At 35.6% G+C, this 14449-nt stretch overlaps 1 protein-coding gene across 1 annotated transcript; it reads left to right on the forward strand.

Moving 5' to 3' along the window:
* The first annotated feature begins 11767 nt into the window (after window positions 1–11767).
* LOC113069250 (cytochrome c oxidase subunit 7C, mitochondrial-like) lies at window positions 11768–13181 on the forward strand. The gene is made up of 3 exons (XM_026242282.1): window positions 11768–11936; window positions 12773–12910; window positions 13095–13181. The coding sequence occupies exons 1-2, from the start codon at window positions 11862–11864 to the stop codon at window positions 12887–12889; spliced, it is 192 nt and encodes a 63-aa protein (XP_026098067.1). The 5' UTR covers window positions 11768–11861; the 3' UTR covers window positions 12890–12910; window positions 13095–13181.
* The last annotated feature ends 1268 nt before the right edge of the window (window positions 13182–14449 follow it).

Below are 14449 nucleotides of genomic sequence, written 5' to 3' on the forward strand. Positions count from 1 at the left end.
GGGGCTCTGGTCTCGGCCACACGGACGTGGTGGTCTTCTGCTCTGCCTTGGGGTCCTGCCCGGTCGGCGCTGTTTTGGGTCAATGAACGCCCTGACCCACCCTGATCTGCTGTTGTGTTGTTGTTGTTTTTTTTTCGCATTGCACTCAGCTGTCACTAATCATTAATCATTGCACTCTGTCAATTCCCCATTAGCGTTTGTCATCTCCCTGTGTATTTATACCCTGTCTGTCTTAGTATGTGGCACGGAGTCCTTGTAGAGTTATCCTGTCAAAATTCTAGTCTTGTTCATGCCTGTGTGTTTGTATCTGTCTAGTATTGTTTGGATTGCTTCTTTGGTTTTGACCCCTGCATGGACTGTTTACGCTTTGGATTACCCTTAATAAAAGACATACCCGCATTTGGAGCTTTCACCGTGTTTTTCTGTATCCCGGTCGTGACAAATATCAATGTATGCGCATGACTTAAATAAAGAGCTTGAGTCTGTTTTCATTAACTGTAGATAATCAAAGCTAACATTCAAAATATAGTATAACAAGGCTCAAAGTTTCCAGATGAGGGTGACTCAAATAATGTCATCAATATGCGTAGTTAGGTGGAAAGCTGGGGCAAAACAGCCAGCATGCCAGACAAACATGGTGTTAATGAAGGGTTTGATTCAGCTGTAAGTCACAGTGAAGTTCACTCAGGCTATCTATTTGACAAATTATTTAGTTTAGAACATCAGACTTGTCACTTCAATCCAAGATCCTTTGGGCAATTTGCGGCTACATGCACAAACACGCCTGGCCATTCTGATTTTGGCACATGACTTTTCTCCCTTGAGATATTAACAGGAAATTGCTTCTCTGCTCAGAAAGCACTTAGCTGCATTATATGGCATAACAGACTTTGCCAGGGAGAAGGCAGACAAACTTTTATTGATTGTGCCTACTGGACACAGTTGAGACCAGTTCACACTCTGAATAATTAATGTCACCATTACAAACATTGCAATGATTGTTATAATGTTTTGACTGGAAATTTCTAGAGAGTAGTAGCAAACTTTTTTTATATCCCCACATTAGCAGAATACGAAAGCATGTGCAACAGATGGAATAATGGCCTGCATAAAAAATAATGAATGTTGTCTAGCCTGCAAGGCTAGAGGGTTGTAATGATCTTCTATTTCTTGGTGTAATTAAAAATCTGAAAATGCTTTATTGCACAGTCATGCTTTACTGGTTTGCTCTCCGCTGCCCTCGGCAAATTTGTCTCTCAGTTCCTTCACCCTGCAGCCCAAGGATCCAAGAGCATGAAATATGCATTGAGAGTGAAGGTCTTTGGTCTGAAGAGGAGCTCATAGAGTAAAAGGAGATGTTTGATGTTTGCTGATGCATTCCTTCGCAAGTATTAAGAAGCCTGGTTTTAAATTACATTTATTGTGACCTCTGAAAATGCATGCGATGTGATAGCCAAAAAAAAAAAACATTGTATGGGTCAATATTATAGATTTTTATTTTATGCCAAAAATCATTAGGATATCACGTAAAGATTATGTTCCATGAATATATTTTGTAAATTCCCTACTGTAAATATATAAAACTTATTTTTTGATTAGTAATATTTATTGCTAAGAATTCATCTGGACAACTTCAAAGGTGATTTTCTGGATTGTCCAATCCTAATAAACAATACATCAGTGGAAAGCTTATTTATTCAGGTTTCAGATTATCAAATCCCACTAAAAAAGTGACACTTAATGTTTTGAGACTGCCCCGCTTATTTTCACTTTACCTTGCATGAACCTCGCTCCACTAATATGATATCAATCTGCTTCAGCTATGTGTCTGCATCAGGTCAGTTACTAGTTGGCATTTCCGTTTTTATTTTTTATTTTTTATTTTATTTTTCTCTATGTGGAGCAGTGGATTAAATTAACAAAGTTTAAATCCTTTAGTTTAAATGTACTCTCATGAATAGCCTTTATGTGGTTATATTGTGTTTTATTATTATTATGAGAATAGACATATGATCGTCTTTCCTCACCTGAATTGCTCCCTGAATTGCTTTAAATCAACATTTGGAGATGATAAATGCTATGTTAAAGCCATTATAATACAATATAATTGTATGCGTGCTCTCAGAGCCTGTCAGTCAACATTAGCGCACCACCCACAGGATAACCCAAGGACATCTCTGCCAAAATGTTGACCCCATGTGTTCAGAGATTAGAATATAACATTTACTAAATGTTTTTCATATATTAGTGCTACGACCCAGAATCTGCCCCACCTAAATTTGCAATCCGTAGCCGCTACTGTGTGAAGTTATGAAAGGAAAAGCTTTGCTGTGATGCTTTTATTCTAATGATGTGAAAGACACATATTCTGCTCAACAGAAGGAGAAGGCGGATGTTCTATTCCTTATTTCATTATACAACAGTTCCAGTCCCAAAAGGCCAGAGCCAATTACGGGGCCTCAGCAAACTTCCAAAAGGGGCACAGTATGAATTAAAAAGATATTAAATGAATGAAGTATTATTGTTAATATATTAAAATAATGTGACTCTAATCTAAAAATAAATAATAATAATAATAATAATAATAATAATCAATCATATTTCTTTCTCCTCCTTCAGTTTCTTTCTTCTTCTCAGCGAAGAACATACATTTCTTGAAACTTCTGGAATCACAATATGAATTGTATTTAATTAGTTTAATATGTCAACATTCCCAGTTCTTTTAATAAAAGGCTGAAAACAAGCAGAAATACAAGTAACATATTATCCTAATTGACCTTAAATAATTGTGTTGGACAATTAGGGCCCTTTGGAACTATTCTTTGGTTAAAAAAAAAAAAAAAGTAATAAAATGGCAAATTTTTATCTGATATTACTCACTTTCTGTTTGTGGAACATTTGTATAAAAGCATGATGATTACCTGCATCCTCTTGACACACGTGAGTAAAACATGAATGGTGTTAGAGAAAAATCCCTAACCCACTTATTTTCCTTTTCTTTTCCTTGATTTACAACAAAAGGCTATTAATTTCTTTAGATTTAACAGTCAACAAGACCTCCAGTCATTTTGCTTCTGATGCATTTAAACTATAAAACAAGACATAAATACTTAGTAAGAAAAAAATATTTATTGCAATGTGTATGGAGTCTCAGTGTACTATACCATACTTTTACCATACTTTAACTTTTTTAAATGAATGATTATGTCAACTCAAAATCAAACTCATATTCAACTCAAAATAGGTGCAAACACTGACGTCACAAATAAAAGGAAATAATATATATATATATATATATATATATATATATATATATATATATATATATATATATATATATATATTTGTTAAAACATGACTCTATCGTGGAATTATAATTCCCTATAGAGGAATATTGAATTGTGAAAGCTTGAATGAATTATTTATATTTGGCAGCAGAGGGAGAATAAGCATAACAAACAGCCTGGCTCATTGGCCATTTCAGGCTGACTGACCAGTTGTGCTTTCAACCTGACCCAGAGGCAATCTACACACTTTCACCCATCAACTTAAAGCTAAACTGTTGAGTCTTTAAATAATTACTCATAGTTAAAATAATAATCATCTATTGGAAGTTATGCATAATAGCATAAAAAAACTATATAACATTTTCAATAAATAAAAATATTTAAAAAAAACCTTCAAATGATCATCATTTCACCACGTTAATGACATTTAGATTACTCTGATTGGTATTGTGCTGCATTAGAAAGCATTACTGTACACATAACTGACACCAAAGGTGACTGACTTTATTAAATTAACTTTTATATCCTTTGTATTTAATTCACTAGTACAATGCATGAAGGATGTATGCTGTCTTGGCTTTATAAAATCATTCACCTCTTGATATATTAACAGTATTTATCCTACTATTTCTCTTTCATTAGTTTGTTTTGTAAGTTATATCTACAGGCCTTCATAAGACCAACCTCATTTAAGTCTAATCCAAACATTTTGGTTATGCTGCACTATTCACCGTTTTCTTTTTCTTTTCTCTTATAGAAAAGTTATGGTGTATGATTTTCTTTAAAATATATTTATTTATTTTTTAGTCAGTGCACATAGATGAGAATATTCCAAAGTGAAATGCTCAGCCATTTATCTACGTGCAATTAAATTTTTCCAATTCTGAGTTGAAAAAGTAGAGCACTGAGCACTACAGTTGTGCTTACAAATATTTTCCCATTAGGCATGTTTTTGCATTTACAACACATTTCCACAAAAAAAAGGGAACGAGATGCTGCTTTGGAATGCTTTGTGAACGCCAATGTGTATCCACATTCTGAAGCACATGTGGAATCAGTCCAATGGAGAAGTGAGCCATCAAAAGCGAGGTGAAGTGAGCATCAAGTGCACCTGGCACTAGGGCTGGGCGATATGGCCTAAAAAATGCGATTTACAATTTAAAACAATTTTTTTTTTTTTTTTCACTACTTAAAATGAATATTCAAATGACAAATAAACTGTTCAAAATTTCCAGTCAAATTTATAACTGAGACAAGATGATAAAAAAAGCAGTAACGTTATTACCTTAATGCTGAAAAGAACTTTATTTCATTTATTTATTTATTTATTTTAATAGTAGCCCATCATGCATCTAACCGTCCACTCGGCATTAAGATCTATTCAGATTAAAACTGGCAACTCTGCAGTGAGTCAGTGTTATGGAAGTGGGACAGACCAAGTGTAAATATAATTTCATCTTATAATTGCTGCTGCTGTACAAATTTTGTTTGTGATGAAAACAACACTACATTTTTGTCAGTTATTTTATGTACAGATTGATGCATTTCTTACAGATTTCAAAATCAGCCCAATCAGAACTATGGGAGCCCTGAGTGGAGCGTTGGTGGATATAAAAACAAAAACAAAAAAAAATCTGATTTTCATTCAAACAATTCAATGTAAACTACAGCCCAGCCCTACCTGGCACAGTGCGTGATAGCTTCTGATAGGAAGAAGTAAGCACCTAAAGGCGTGCAGTCAGTATAGCAGAGGAAGGCAGCATCTTGTTACCCTTAGGGAACCATGGTTACATAGGTAACCTGGGACTTTCCTCTCAGGGAACTCAAGAATGCACACTGCGCCATACTAACAAGTCCCTGGTGAGTATATGTGGATATAATGCTTGCACTGAACAATGCAGATTTAGCTTCTCCTGGTTAGCTTCCTGCGATGCTTCCTGGGATGGAGGAGGACAGAAGGCTTGCAGCATTATTGGCCTTGGGCATAAAGGTGGGCTCCTTGGGTACATAGCCTCGGTTAAAGGAAGGCCCTAATCAAGCCCGGGGCAAATTCCAAGCATTGGGGAGAAACTGACAGTGCCTGGAGATCCCCTGTCCTGTGAGGATTAGGGTTGTGCACAAATCCAAATACCGTGTTCGGAAAGGAAATAACCCTTAGAGGGAATAAATATGAGATGGGGGAAAAAATATTACAATTCTTTCACTTGCAATTATATTTTTCAGCAATTATATTGTATATAAATTGCTGGCATATTAAAATGCGGGGCATTGAAATAACTTCAATAACTTCAAAATAACGAGATCATCAGTACTCACCACACATTTTACAAGATGTTTGTCAGCAGTGCTCAGGATCTGCAAATCATTCACCATCATCCTATCAGTCATCATTCCTTAATCAACCCCAGCTCTTTCATAGGAGCGAGGACAACATCTCGAAGCAGAATCACCTGTTGATGAGCCTGTGCTTATCATTGATGTTATTCAGTAGACTGATACCCTGGATTCGCAGAGGAGCCAGAGCAGCATCCACACACTTGGTGAAAGCGCATGGTGAGAGTGATAGGCCACAGGGAAGAACCCAATATTGGTATGCTTCGCCCCTGAAAGCAAACCTGGAGTACTGGAATGCTGTTGCCTGCTTCCTTGCCTCCTGAAACCTCTCAACAACAATGTTTACAGCATCACAAAAGAGGCCAGTAGGCAAGAAGAATCTGTCATTGTCTTACAACTTAGACAGATTCAACTACAAATGTCTCTATAGCAACTAGGGCTGCCATTGAATGGCCAATGGTTCTGGCTATTTTCTTTGTAGCTCAGAGAAAAGATTAATGGCCCAACATGAAACTGCAGGGCTGTGGAGCCAGGATGAATAGGGATTATATCACAACCTTTACACCTCAGTGTGGAGGTCAGGAGAAAAAATGGAAGGCCCTGGCCCTGATTCTCAGATGGCTGTGTCAGGTGCACTTTTAAGCTTCCTGGTTGCTCATGTCACCTTGCTCGTGATGTCTCGCTTCTCCATTGGACTGATTCCACAAGTGCTTCAGAACATTCCAAAAGTGTTCCAACATAGCTTGAGTGGGTGAAGATTTTGGTGTAAGCTTTCATTATCAGCATAAGCATTAATAAAGAATGAAGTCATTTAATGTTTTGCACCGGTAATCTCATGATGTTGTCATGGGGCAGAATATAAATAAACTTCAGGCTAATAAATGCTTCCACTGTCTCTTTTTCACAGTTGCAAGGTATTAAAAACATCAAGACATTAATATCCAGAATAAAGGGGAAAATAGAAGAAATTATCTGAACAGCTGCAGAAATTAATCAATTGTGAGTCAGTCCTTCTGTCGTGTCTTTCTGGTATCTTCACCCTCTGTTAAGATTATAATTCAATAAACGAATAGAGAGCTGAGATGTTTGTAATGACATGCTTTATGATCCAGTATTTTCTATATATCTCTATCCTGATGTCCAAACCCAACCCCCAAAGGTCTTTCTGAATATATCAAATGATTATATGTCATCCCAGAGCTTTGCTGAACGTGCATTTTATCTGTAAGCCAGACCTTACAAGTTCAAATTCAAGGTTTATACACTGTCAAATGGACAGAAACCTGGTCAGAGATGCAGAGGTTGTGGAAGCAGTGGTTTATAGCAGTTCAGAAGATGTAGCACTATCTGTGTTGTAGAAAAATAAAGTACACACATTCTGAAGCAAACTAATGTTGCCCTGATAAATTGCTCAAAGGTTTTGATTACTTTTATAAAATTACTTTTACTAAATGTCCTGTTTTCAGTTCTCACTTTATAGGGAAAGATCACCCCCAAAAGCTAATTCTGTCATCGTTTACTCACCCTCATGTTAATCCAAACCAGTTTGACTTTTCTACAGAACAGATAAGATGTTTTGAGTGCTGGACAAAAATAACATCGAGACATATTTAAGAATATCATCTTTTGTGTTCCACAGAAGAAAGAAAGGCATGAAGGTCTGGAACAACATCAGAGTGAGAAAATGAAGACAGAATTTACATTTTGGGGAGAACATTTATTTTAAACCAGAAACTAAACGACTCTTTTCTCTCTTTGACTGCAAGATGTAAAGTGATTGATGGGGGAAAAAAAACATATGTTTAATGTAAACTTCTCAAAGTGGCTGATTCAGCTTCAGCTCTGCTGCATTTAATACTGCATCAGCTGGCAATGGCCTGGCAATGCATTAAACTTATGTCTATTTCAATACACTTCTCCCATAGGGCCAGGCTTCTGCCCTGCTTTGAGGCACCATCATTCACTCATTTTCAAAGGTTGAACCTGATGGAAGACCCCTTAGCCAGGGCCAGGAGCAGAAATCAACTTTAAATCAATCCTATTTTCTGTACTGAATTGTTATTATTATTCTGATCCAGGCTTGGATTTTCACAGGCTGTTGCAATGGATTTCAGCTGTTCAAAATACACAATGACCATCTCTCCAGGCTTTACTCATATTCCTTAATTCATTATTAAATTCTATTTGAATTTTGTAGGAGGGCAATGTGTTTCACTCAGCATGCAGGCATATACAGTAACTTGAACAGCACAGCAGAATATGGAATAGACCTTTGTGAATCTTAACACATTGATTGTTTCCATGGCAATGAACACTTGACAACCCTGCCTGCTGAACTCAAGTGTCATGTGCACCTCATGAAGTTGCAGATAGATTCACAGAAGGGTGAATTTAAGGTTGATGGGTTGCAAGAAAGCAGAAAGTGCACACAAAGAAAATGTGTATTTATTCATAAAAAAGAAAATAAGTCACACCAATTGCTTTGATAGATGGCATAGAGAATGTGGCTTTGCAAAACGTAACTCCAAAATGTTCTAAGTGAATTTAAATTAGTTCACGATCACATACAGTGCTGATGTATCAACATGTAAGGTGAGGTAAATATAAGGATATAGTACAGTGCATTTGAGATATCTTAAACATCTCTGGTTGTATGTGTGTGTGTGTGTGTGTGTGTGTGTGTGTGTGCGTGCATGCGTGTGTGTGTTTCAAAGAAGAAAGAAAAATAATGTCACAAGTTTGGAATGACATGAGGGTTCACAGAAAAAAAATACAAATTACAAAAAAAAAATTCACTCTAATAATCACTCTAAAATTACTAGTAAATTTCAAAATGAATAACAATTAAACTTCAACATTCAACTAAACTCAAAATTCTAACGTAGAGAGACTGATATATTTGATGATTGTAAAGTGTATTCCAATAATGTCTTTCATTTGCACTTGTTTTGTTTTATTTTAAATATTTTTTTCTACAGAGTAAGTACATTTTTGTTTTATACATTTTTATTCTATTTACCCTTTAAGAAAGCTAACATGGTAATAGTTTGCTTACCAGAGACTTAGAGTCTCAAACTGTTAAGATTATGTCATGGCCGCAATGCTGCTTCACTGATGTGAAGTTCGACTCATGAAATATTTCTGATCATAATGCTCAGGTGGCCCTAAGTTAGTGACAGCCACAGACAAGTCTAAGAAGTGCTTGGCTATCCTGTTGGCCTGGGAACACAAGACGTAGAAAAGAAGTAACAGCCTATGCAAAGGACTACACTGGGGCATCCTCACTGCTGAAGATGGCAAGTTCTGTAATGCTTAGTGGTCAGGCGATTAAAGGACAAGAGCATAGGAGTTTAGTCAACAGTGAGGACTCTAGGGGTGACATGCTGTTGTCTGGATTTGCACAGCATTAAGCAGGTTGATCTTCAAATCATTTACATGTTTATCCTTTCAAATGGATTGAGCTTTCAGAAAGATCTTTATAGCTGTTAAACTCTCGGTGGGTTCAAATAAATGTGGTACTGTCATCAAAGATCTACTTCTGTTGGTCACAAATTAAAATTCAAGCATTTTTTACATCAAGCAGACATGAAAGTCTGTATACTTATTGCACTGCCTGACTACATTGATTACATTTAACCATTTTAAACAAATTTAACAAGAGTAAAACTCAAAATATTTAAATTCATAATCACTGCACAAACTTTCATATCTATATGTGTGTGTATTTTGAACCGATCAACAATTAATCCTCTACAATCCTCTACAAATTATTTTTGTTTTTATTTCAGCCAGTGTTTTAAATATGAATGTAACTGCATTGAAGTCCTGCCATATCCATCTTTAAAGAGAATGTGACAGGCATCTTAAGTTTCTGAAGCTCCAAAGTAACTTCCTCAGGGTCCTGTGAGTTCACAGTGTGAGCGCATGCCTTTTCCCTATTTACTTAAGAGAGCAGCTGCATGTGCAGGTGGTTGGGGTTTAAAATGTAACTGTGTTTAAGCAGTCTATGAGGGGAGAGGGCAGAGAGTGGCTAATCACTTTAATTTTTAGGAAGGATCCAGTGCTGTCATGGAGGTCAAGCAGGTCTATTTTAATTTATTATTTGGGGAGGTGAGCAAAAATTAAATTCTCACATTCACCTATGCATCTCTAAGGAGGTCTTCAAGTAATGCCGAATTCAGCTCATGAATGGAGTTCTCTTCCAGTATTAATTCCATGCTGTGATTCAAAAAGTACAAGTTAATGCAAAATGGAAAAGAAGCAAATATATATATATATATATATATATATATATATATATATATATATATATATATAATGACTTTCAAAGCATCCCCTTTTGGTGGGTTAAAGGACCATTGGTTCGCGCAACTACACAAACGAGAACAAATCTGGCTTCAGTATCAGAGTAAACAGGAGTTTCCACAAAAGTGTTGGCGACGCAATGGGAGAGTCTGTTCAAAAGGGAACTGATATATATTCATTGCCTTGAGGTTTATGGCAGTTCAGAGCAGATTAATCCTTTATTATTTTAGCCATTTGCTGATTGACAGCAGATAAAGCTGGTTGCTGCCCAGTTTAAGACCTTTGGCTGATGGATGCAGCATCAGTAAGGAGGGCAGGCAACTATGTGTAATAGAAACCAAAAATGAATACTCAAACACCCAGGATAACATATTCAAGCACACTGTGGCTATGGGACAAACAAGCTGTCGTGACAAGAAAATTCTTATAAGGCTGAGGGCTGTGAAGGTGAAACTTTCAGTTGCTAAGTATGTTTTTCACAGTGAAAAAAGGATTGAGCTGCATTTCTAATATGTGCATTTCTAATATGTCTATATCAGTTGCACCTGTATTCTCTTAATTTTGACCAGTGACCTATTCTCCTTTCAGGTTCCCCTAGTCTGAAGCATAATGAAATGTATTAAAGAAACAGTTTTGTCTAAATACTCATTTAAAGCCATTTGATGTGGGTCTAACAAACTTAAACCTACATATGATGTTTTGAAAATATTATTTGGTTAGTCTATTTTCGTCAAATGAAATCTTGCAAGACTTGGAGAGCTGTTCTCCTTGACATGAAAGAAATGAAAAGCATACATTTTTATATTCTTCTCCATGTGTATGAATGTATTGAACAACTGCTGAATATAGCCCAAAATCATTTTCATTGTCTGTTACAGGACATTCTTCATATCTATTGCATAATCCAAGGGTAACAGAGGACAGTGGAGGATCAGTGTTGTTTCCCAGTGTCACTCTTCCACTACATTGAGGAACTTTGAGTATATATGAAAAATAACCAGGAATATTTTATTGTCAAATTGCCTAGAATATAGGAACTGATCTGAAAATAATCACATTCCAAGCTACCTAAAGATTAACTAAATATTCAAACTCTACAAAGTGCTCCACTCCTAAATTTTTTACTGTACTGTAAACTTTTTATGCTGCACAAATATGAGTATAAATGTATCACATACAGTTTTTATTACACTAAATCTAGTGTTAAAGAACAGTAAATTGCTAAATGAAAATTCTCTGATTATTTACGCATGTAATTTTTTTTAGTTATATTGCACTTTATTCACCTTCTTTTTAACATTGTAGTGGCCACTGGTAACTTTCAAGTGCTTTTTTTTTTGTACAAATCACTTTGCTGCTTGATATTACAGGTATTTATACTGGTATTTATTATCATTTTTTTAATGTATTGCCATGATCATATACACAGTGGTTTGCAAATAGCATTCAGCTCAAACCTGCCCCAAACATACTCATACATTTTGTGTGTGTGTGTGTGATCCTGAGGACCTTGATTAGCATCTTATATTAGCATAAATACCCTATCTCTCTTAGGCACTGCAAAATATGGTGCATATGAGTCTGCAAGATATGTTAATGAGAATGAATTTACCTCAATGATCTGTGATAACTAACTAGCTAAACTAGCCTATTGTATAGCCAATTTAAAAAAATCACAGAATGTATAGCGAAATTATGGATATTGTTAATTCAGTCTGCAAATACTGTGAAATTCACTCTTTATTCACTCTTTACACTGATTTATTTATTGCTCAGTGTAAGTGACTTTTGAGGCGTCTCCTTAAAAACGACATTTCCCATAATCCCTCGCGGCGTGACTGTTACGTTGCCCATAAGACTGTTCGCCCTCTATCCAGGAAGGTCATTGAGAGAAAAGAAGATTCTGAGCAGTTCTTACACTTCAACAAACAAAAGATGCTTGGACAAGCCGTTCGACGATTCGCCACTTCTGCGGTCCGCTCCAGTCACTATGCGGAGGGACCAGGAAAGGTAAGGAGATATTAGGGTATGAGCAAAATAAGTCGGTTCTTGTTTAAGGCTTCAACGCCTGTATGACTGTATAGTCCGGTGTTCATGCGGAAGCCCGACAGGATGTCGTTTTAAGTGTTTAGTTAACAGCGATCTGCTCTGTTTGTACATAGTTGCGCAGCGCTTAAGTTTATATACATTAACGTAACAAGGCGTTAAACAGGGATTGTGATGACCCTGCAATGCTGGAGTGTATTTAGTTTAGCTTAGCTTAGCTTAGTTTAGCATGTGTAGCTTATCAGGCCACTTATTTTACGTGAAGGGTAACGTTCAGTGGCTTTTCAACGTTCGTGTACTTAAGGATTCGTGAGGTTTTAATTTAATTATGGTACAATAGTGTTTAATGTCCTTCAAATGGCAAAAGTGCACCTGCTACTTCATATTACACAGGGATCCCACGGTCGTGGAAATTGGTAGTCTTATGTTATGATAATTAATTATTAATATAGTAAATAATTTTGTAGTTATGTTTAGCTCCTAAATATTTAAACTAGCTATAAACTGATCTTTGTGATTTATTGTCCCTCTATCTATCTATCTATCTATCTGTCTATCTTATCTATCTTAAGGGTGTGGGAACTTTTTAAATTAGCTATATACATTGATGGCAAATTAATAAATTATAATAAATTATTAAATGAATTAATAAATTAATTTAAATTAAGAAAGCATGTCTTTAATGATAAAATCAAGTTATAGACCAATTCTCATTATATATATATATATATATATATATATGTATGTATGTTTGTGTATATGTAAATCAAATTATATTATATATTGCATTTTATTTGCAGAACTTGCCATTCTCTGTAGAGAACAAGTGGAGGCTTCTTGGCATGATGGTGCTGTTCTTTGGCAGTGGATTTGCCTTTCCATTCATTGTTGTTAGGCATCAGATCCTGAAGAAGTGATGCTCCTACCAGTCAAACATTGTAAGTAACTTTGTATATTGCACATTCTGAACATGTTCTTCATGGACCTTTAATGCTCTTTATCTTCATTAAAGTTTAAACACTGCCATATTGTGAACCATTCCGAACAATAACCGTTTAATAATTTAGGATGCCATTTTTTTTATTTTCCTCTTACATTGCTCCTTTGTGTGTTGTTTTTCAGGTCAGTGTGGTTCTTGTGCAACGCAGCTTTCAGTTTCTTCTGGTATAGATCCTGTAATGTTTGTTGTAAATAAAATGACCAAATAGATTACTGTGTTTTTCTCATTCTTTATCGCATGCTTTTCTGAAACCTAAAACCATAGGCTGAAATTCCTCAAATGATATAATCCTGCTTCTAAATATATACTGAGGTTATTTTAGTCATATAGTTCAGACTTTTGTTTTATGTTGTGAACATGTTATCTCTACAGTCAGTGTGACTTTTGAAAGACCTCTTAGTGTAAGCATTTATGTATTACTAGAACACTAGGCCCTTGAGAACAAAGATGCTATCTTTGCCGGTGCCAGAATGCTAAGGTCACACGGAGCAGGCCATTAAAAACCATCCATCCCTAAATCATAGTCTGCCAGATCGTATGATAATTCTTCCCTGCACATAGGCCCTGATTAAAACAAAGCAGAGCCATCAAAAATCAATTCCATATTTGAATATTAATGTTTAATTATTTTGGACCGTCATGCAGCACTATAAAATTAATGTACCATCAAATTTGCTATAAGCAATGAAAGCAAAGGTAACAATAAAATGTGTGTGTTAATTTTGGATAATGTTGTATTTGCTCCAGCTTTTAACAGAATGTTAAATTCTAGTCTGTCTAATGGAAAGCTACCATTTTACCTCCGGGCTCTTTATATCTTGTATACGCCAAGATGTCTGAATAAGTCTAACTTTTTAGGTTAATTGCTAAAACAATTAGCTACTTTTAATTTGCTCAAGTCTCACTCATTCTCTTTGTGTCCCCTGGCTGTTTAATGGCTGTTAGGTTGTATTTGGCTAGACCTGCATCATGCAATTAGAGAGATCCAGTATAGAATGGACATACATATACAGGGGTTTTATCACATTCATTTTGAAATGAGGAGAGAAGCATATCAGTTTTTCAAATATGGAAATCCGAATGTGGGAAAAATGCCTCCCAAGATTTTGATTCTTGAAAGAATATTCTATGGTTTAAAGGTATAGTTCACCCAAAAAATTAAAATCTTGTCATTTACTCACTCTTACATTGCTCCAAATCTGTATGACTTTCTTATTACATGAAACATGTTTTAAGAAGGTGTGTGTGTGTCTATTGACATATCACAAACAAGACAAAACTCTTTTTGTGTATATGAGTGAAGAATAATTAACATTGTACTTTTAGAAAGTTGCTAAATCTGTGTATAGTTGGAAACCCTAATTTAGTGAGTTCATAAATCATATTTGTTGCCCTCTGACAGTTTCAGGTTAATTGTGCTTTATATCTTAACCTTTATTTAAACGGCTTTATTCTATGTTTAAATTCATTTAAAGAG

Source organism: Carassius auratus, chromosome 5, assembly GCF_003368295.1.
Source record: "Carassius auratus strain Wakin chromosome 5, ASM336829v1, whole genome shotgun sequence".
NCBI classification, from domain to species: Eukaryota; Metazoa; Chordata; class Actinopteri; order Cypriniformes; family Cyprinidae; genus Carassius; species Carassius auratus.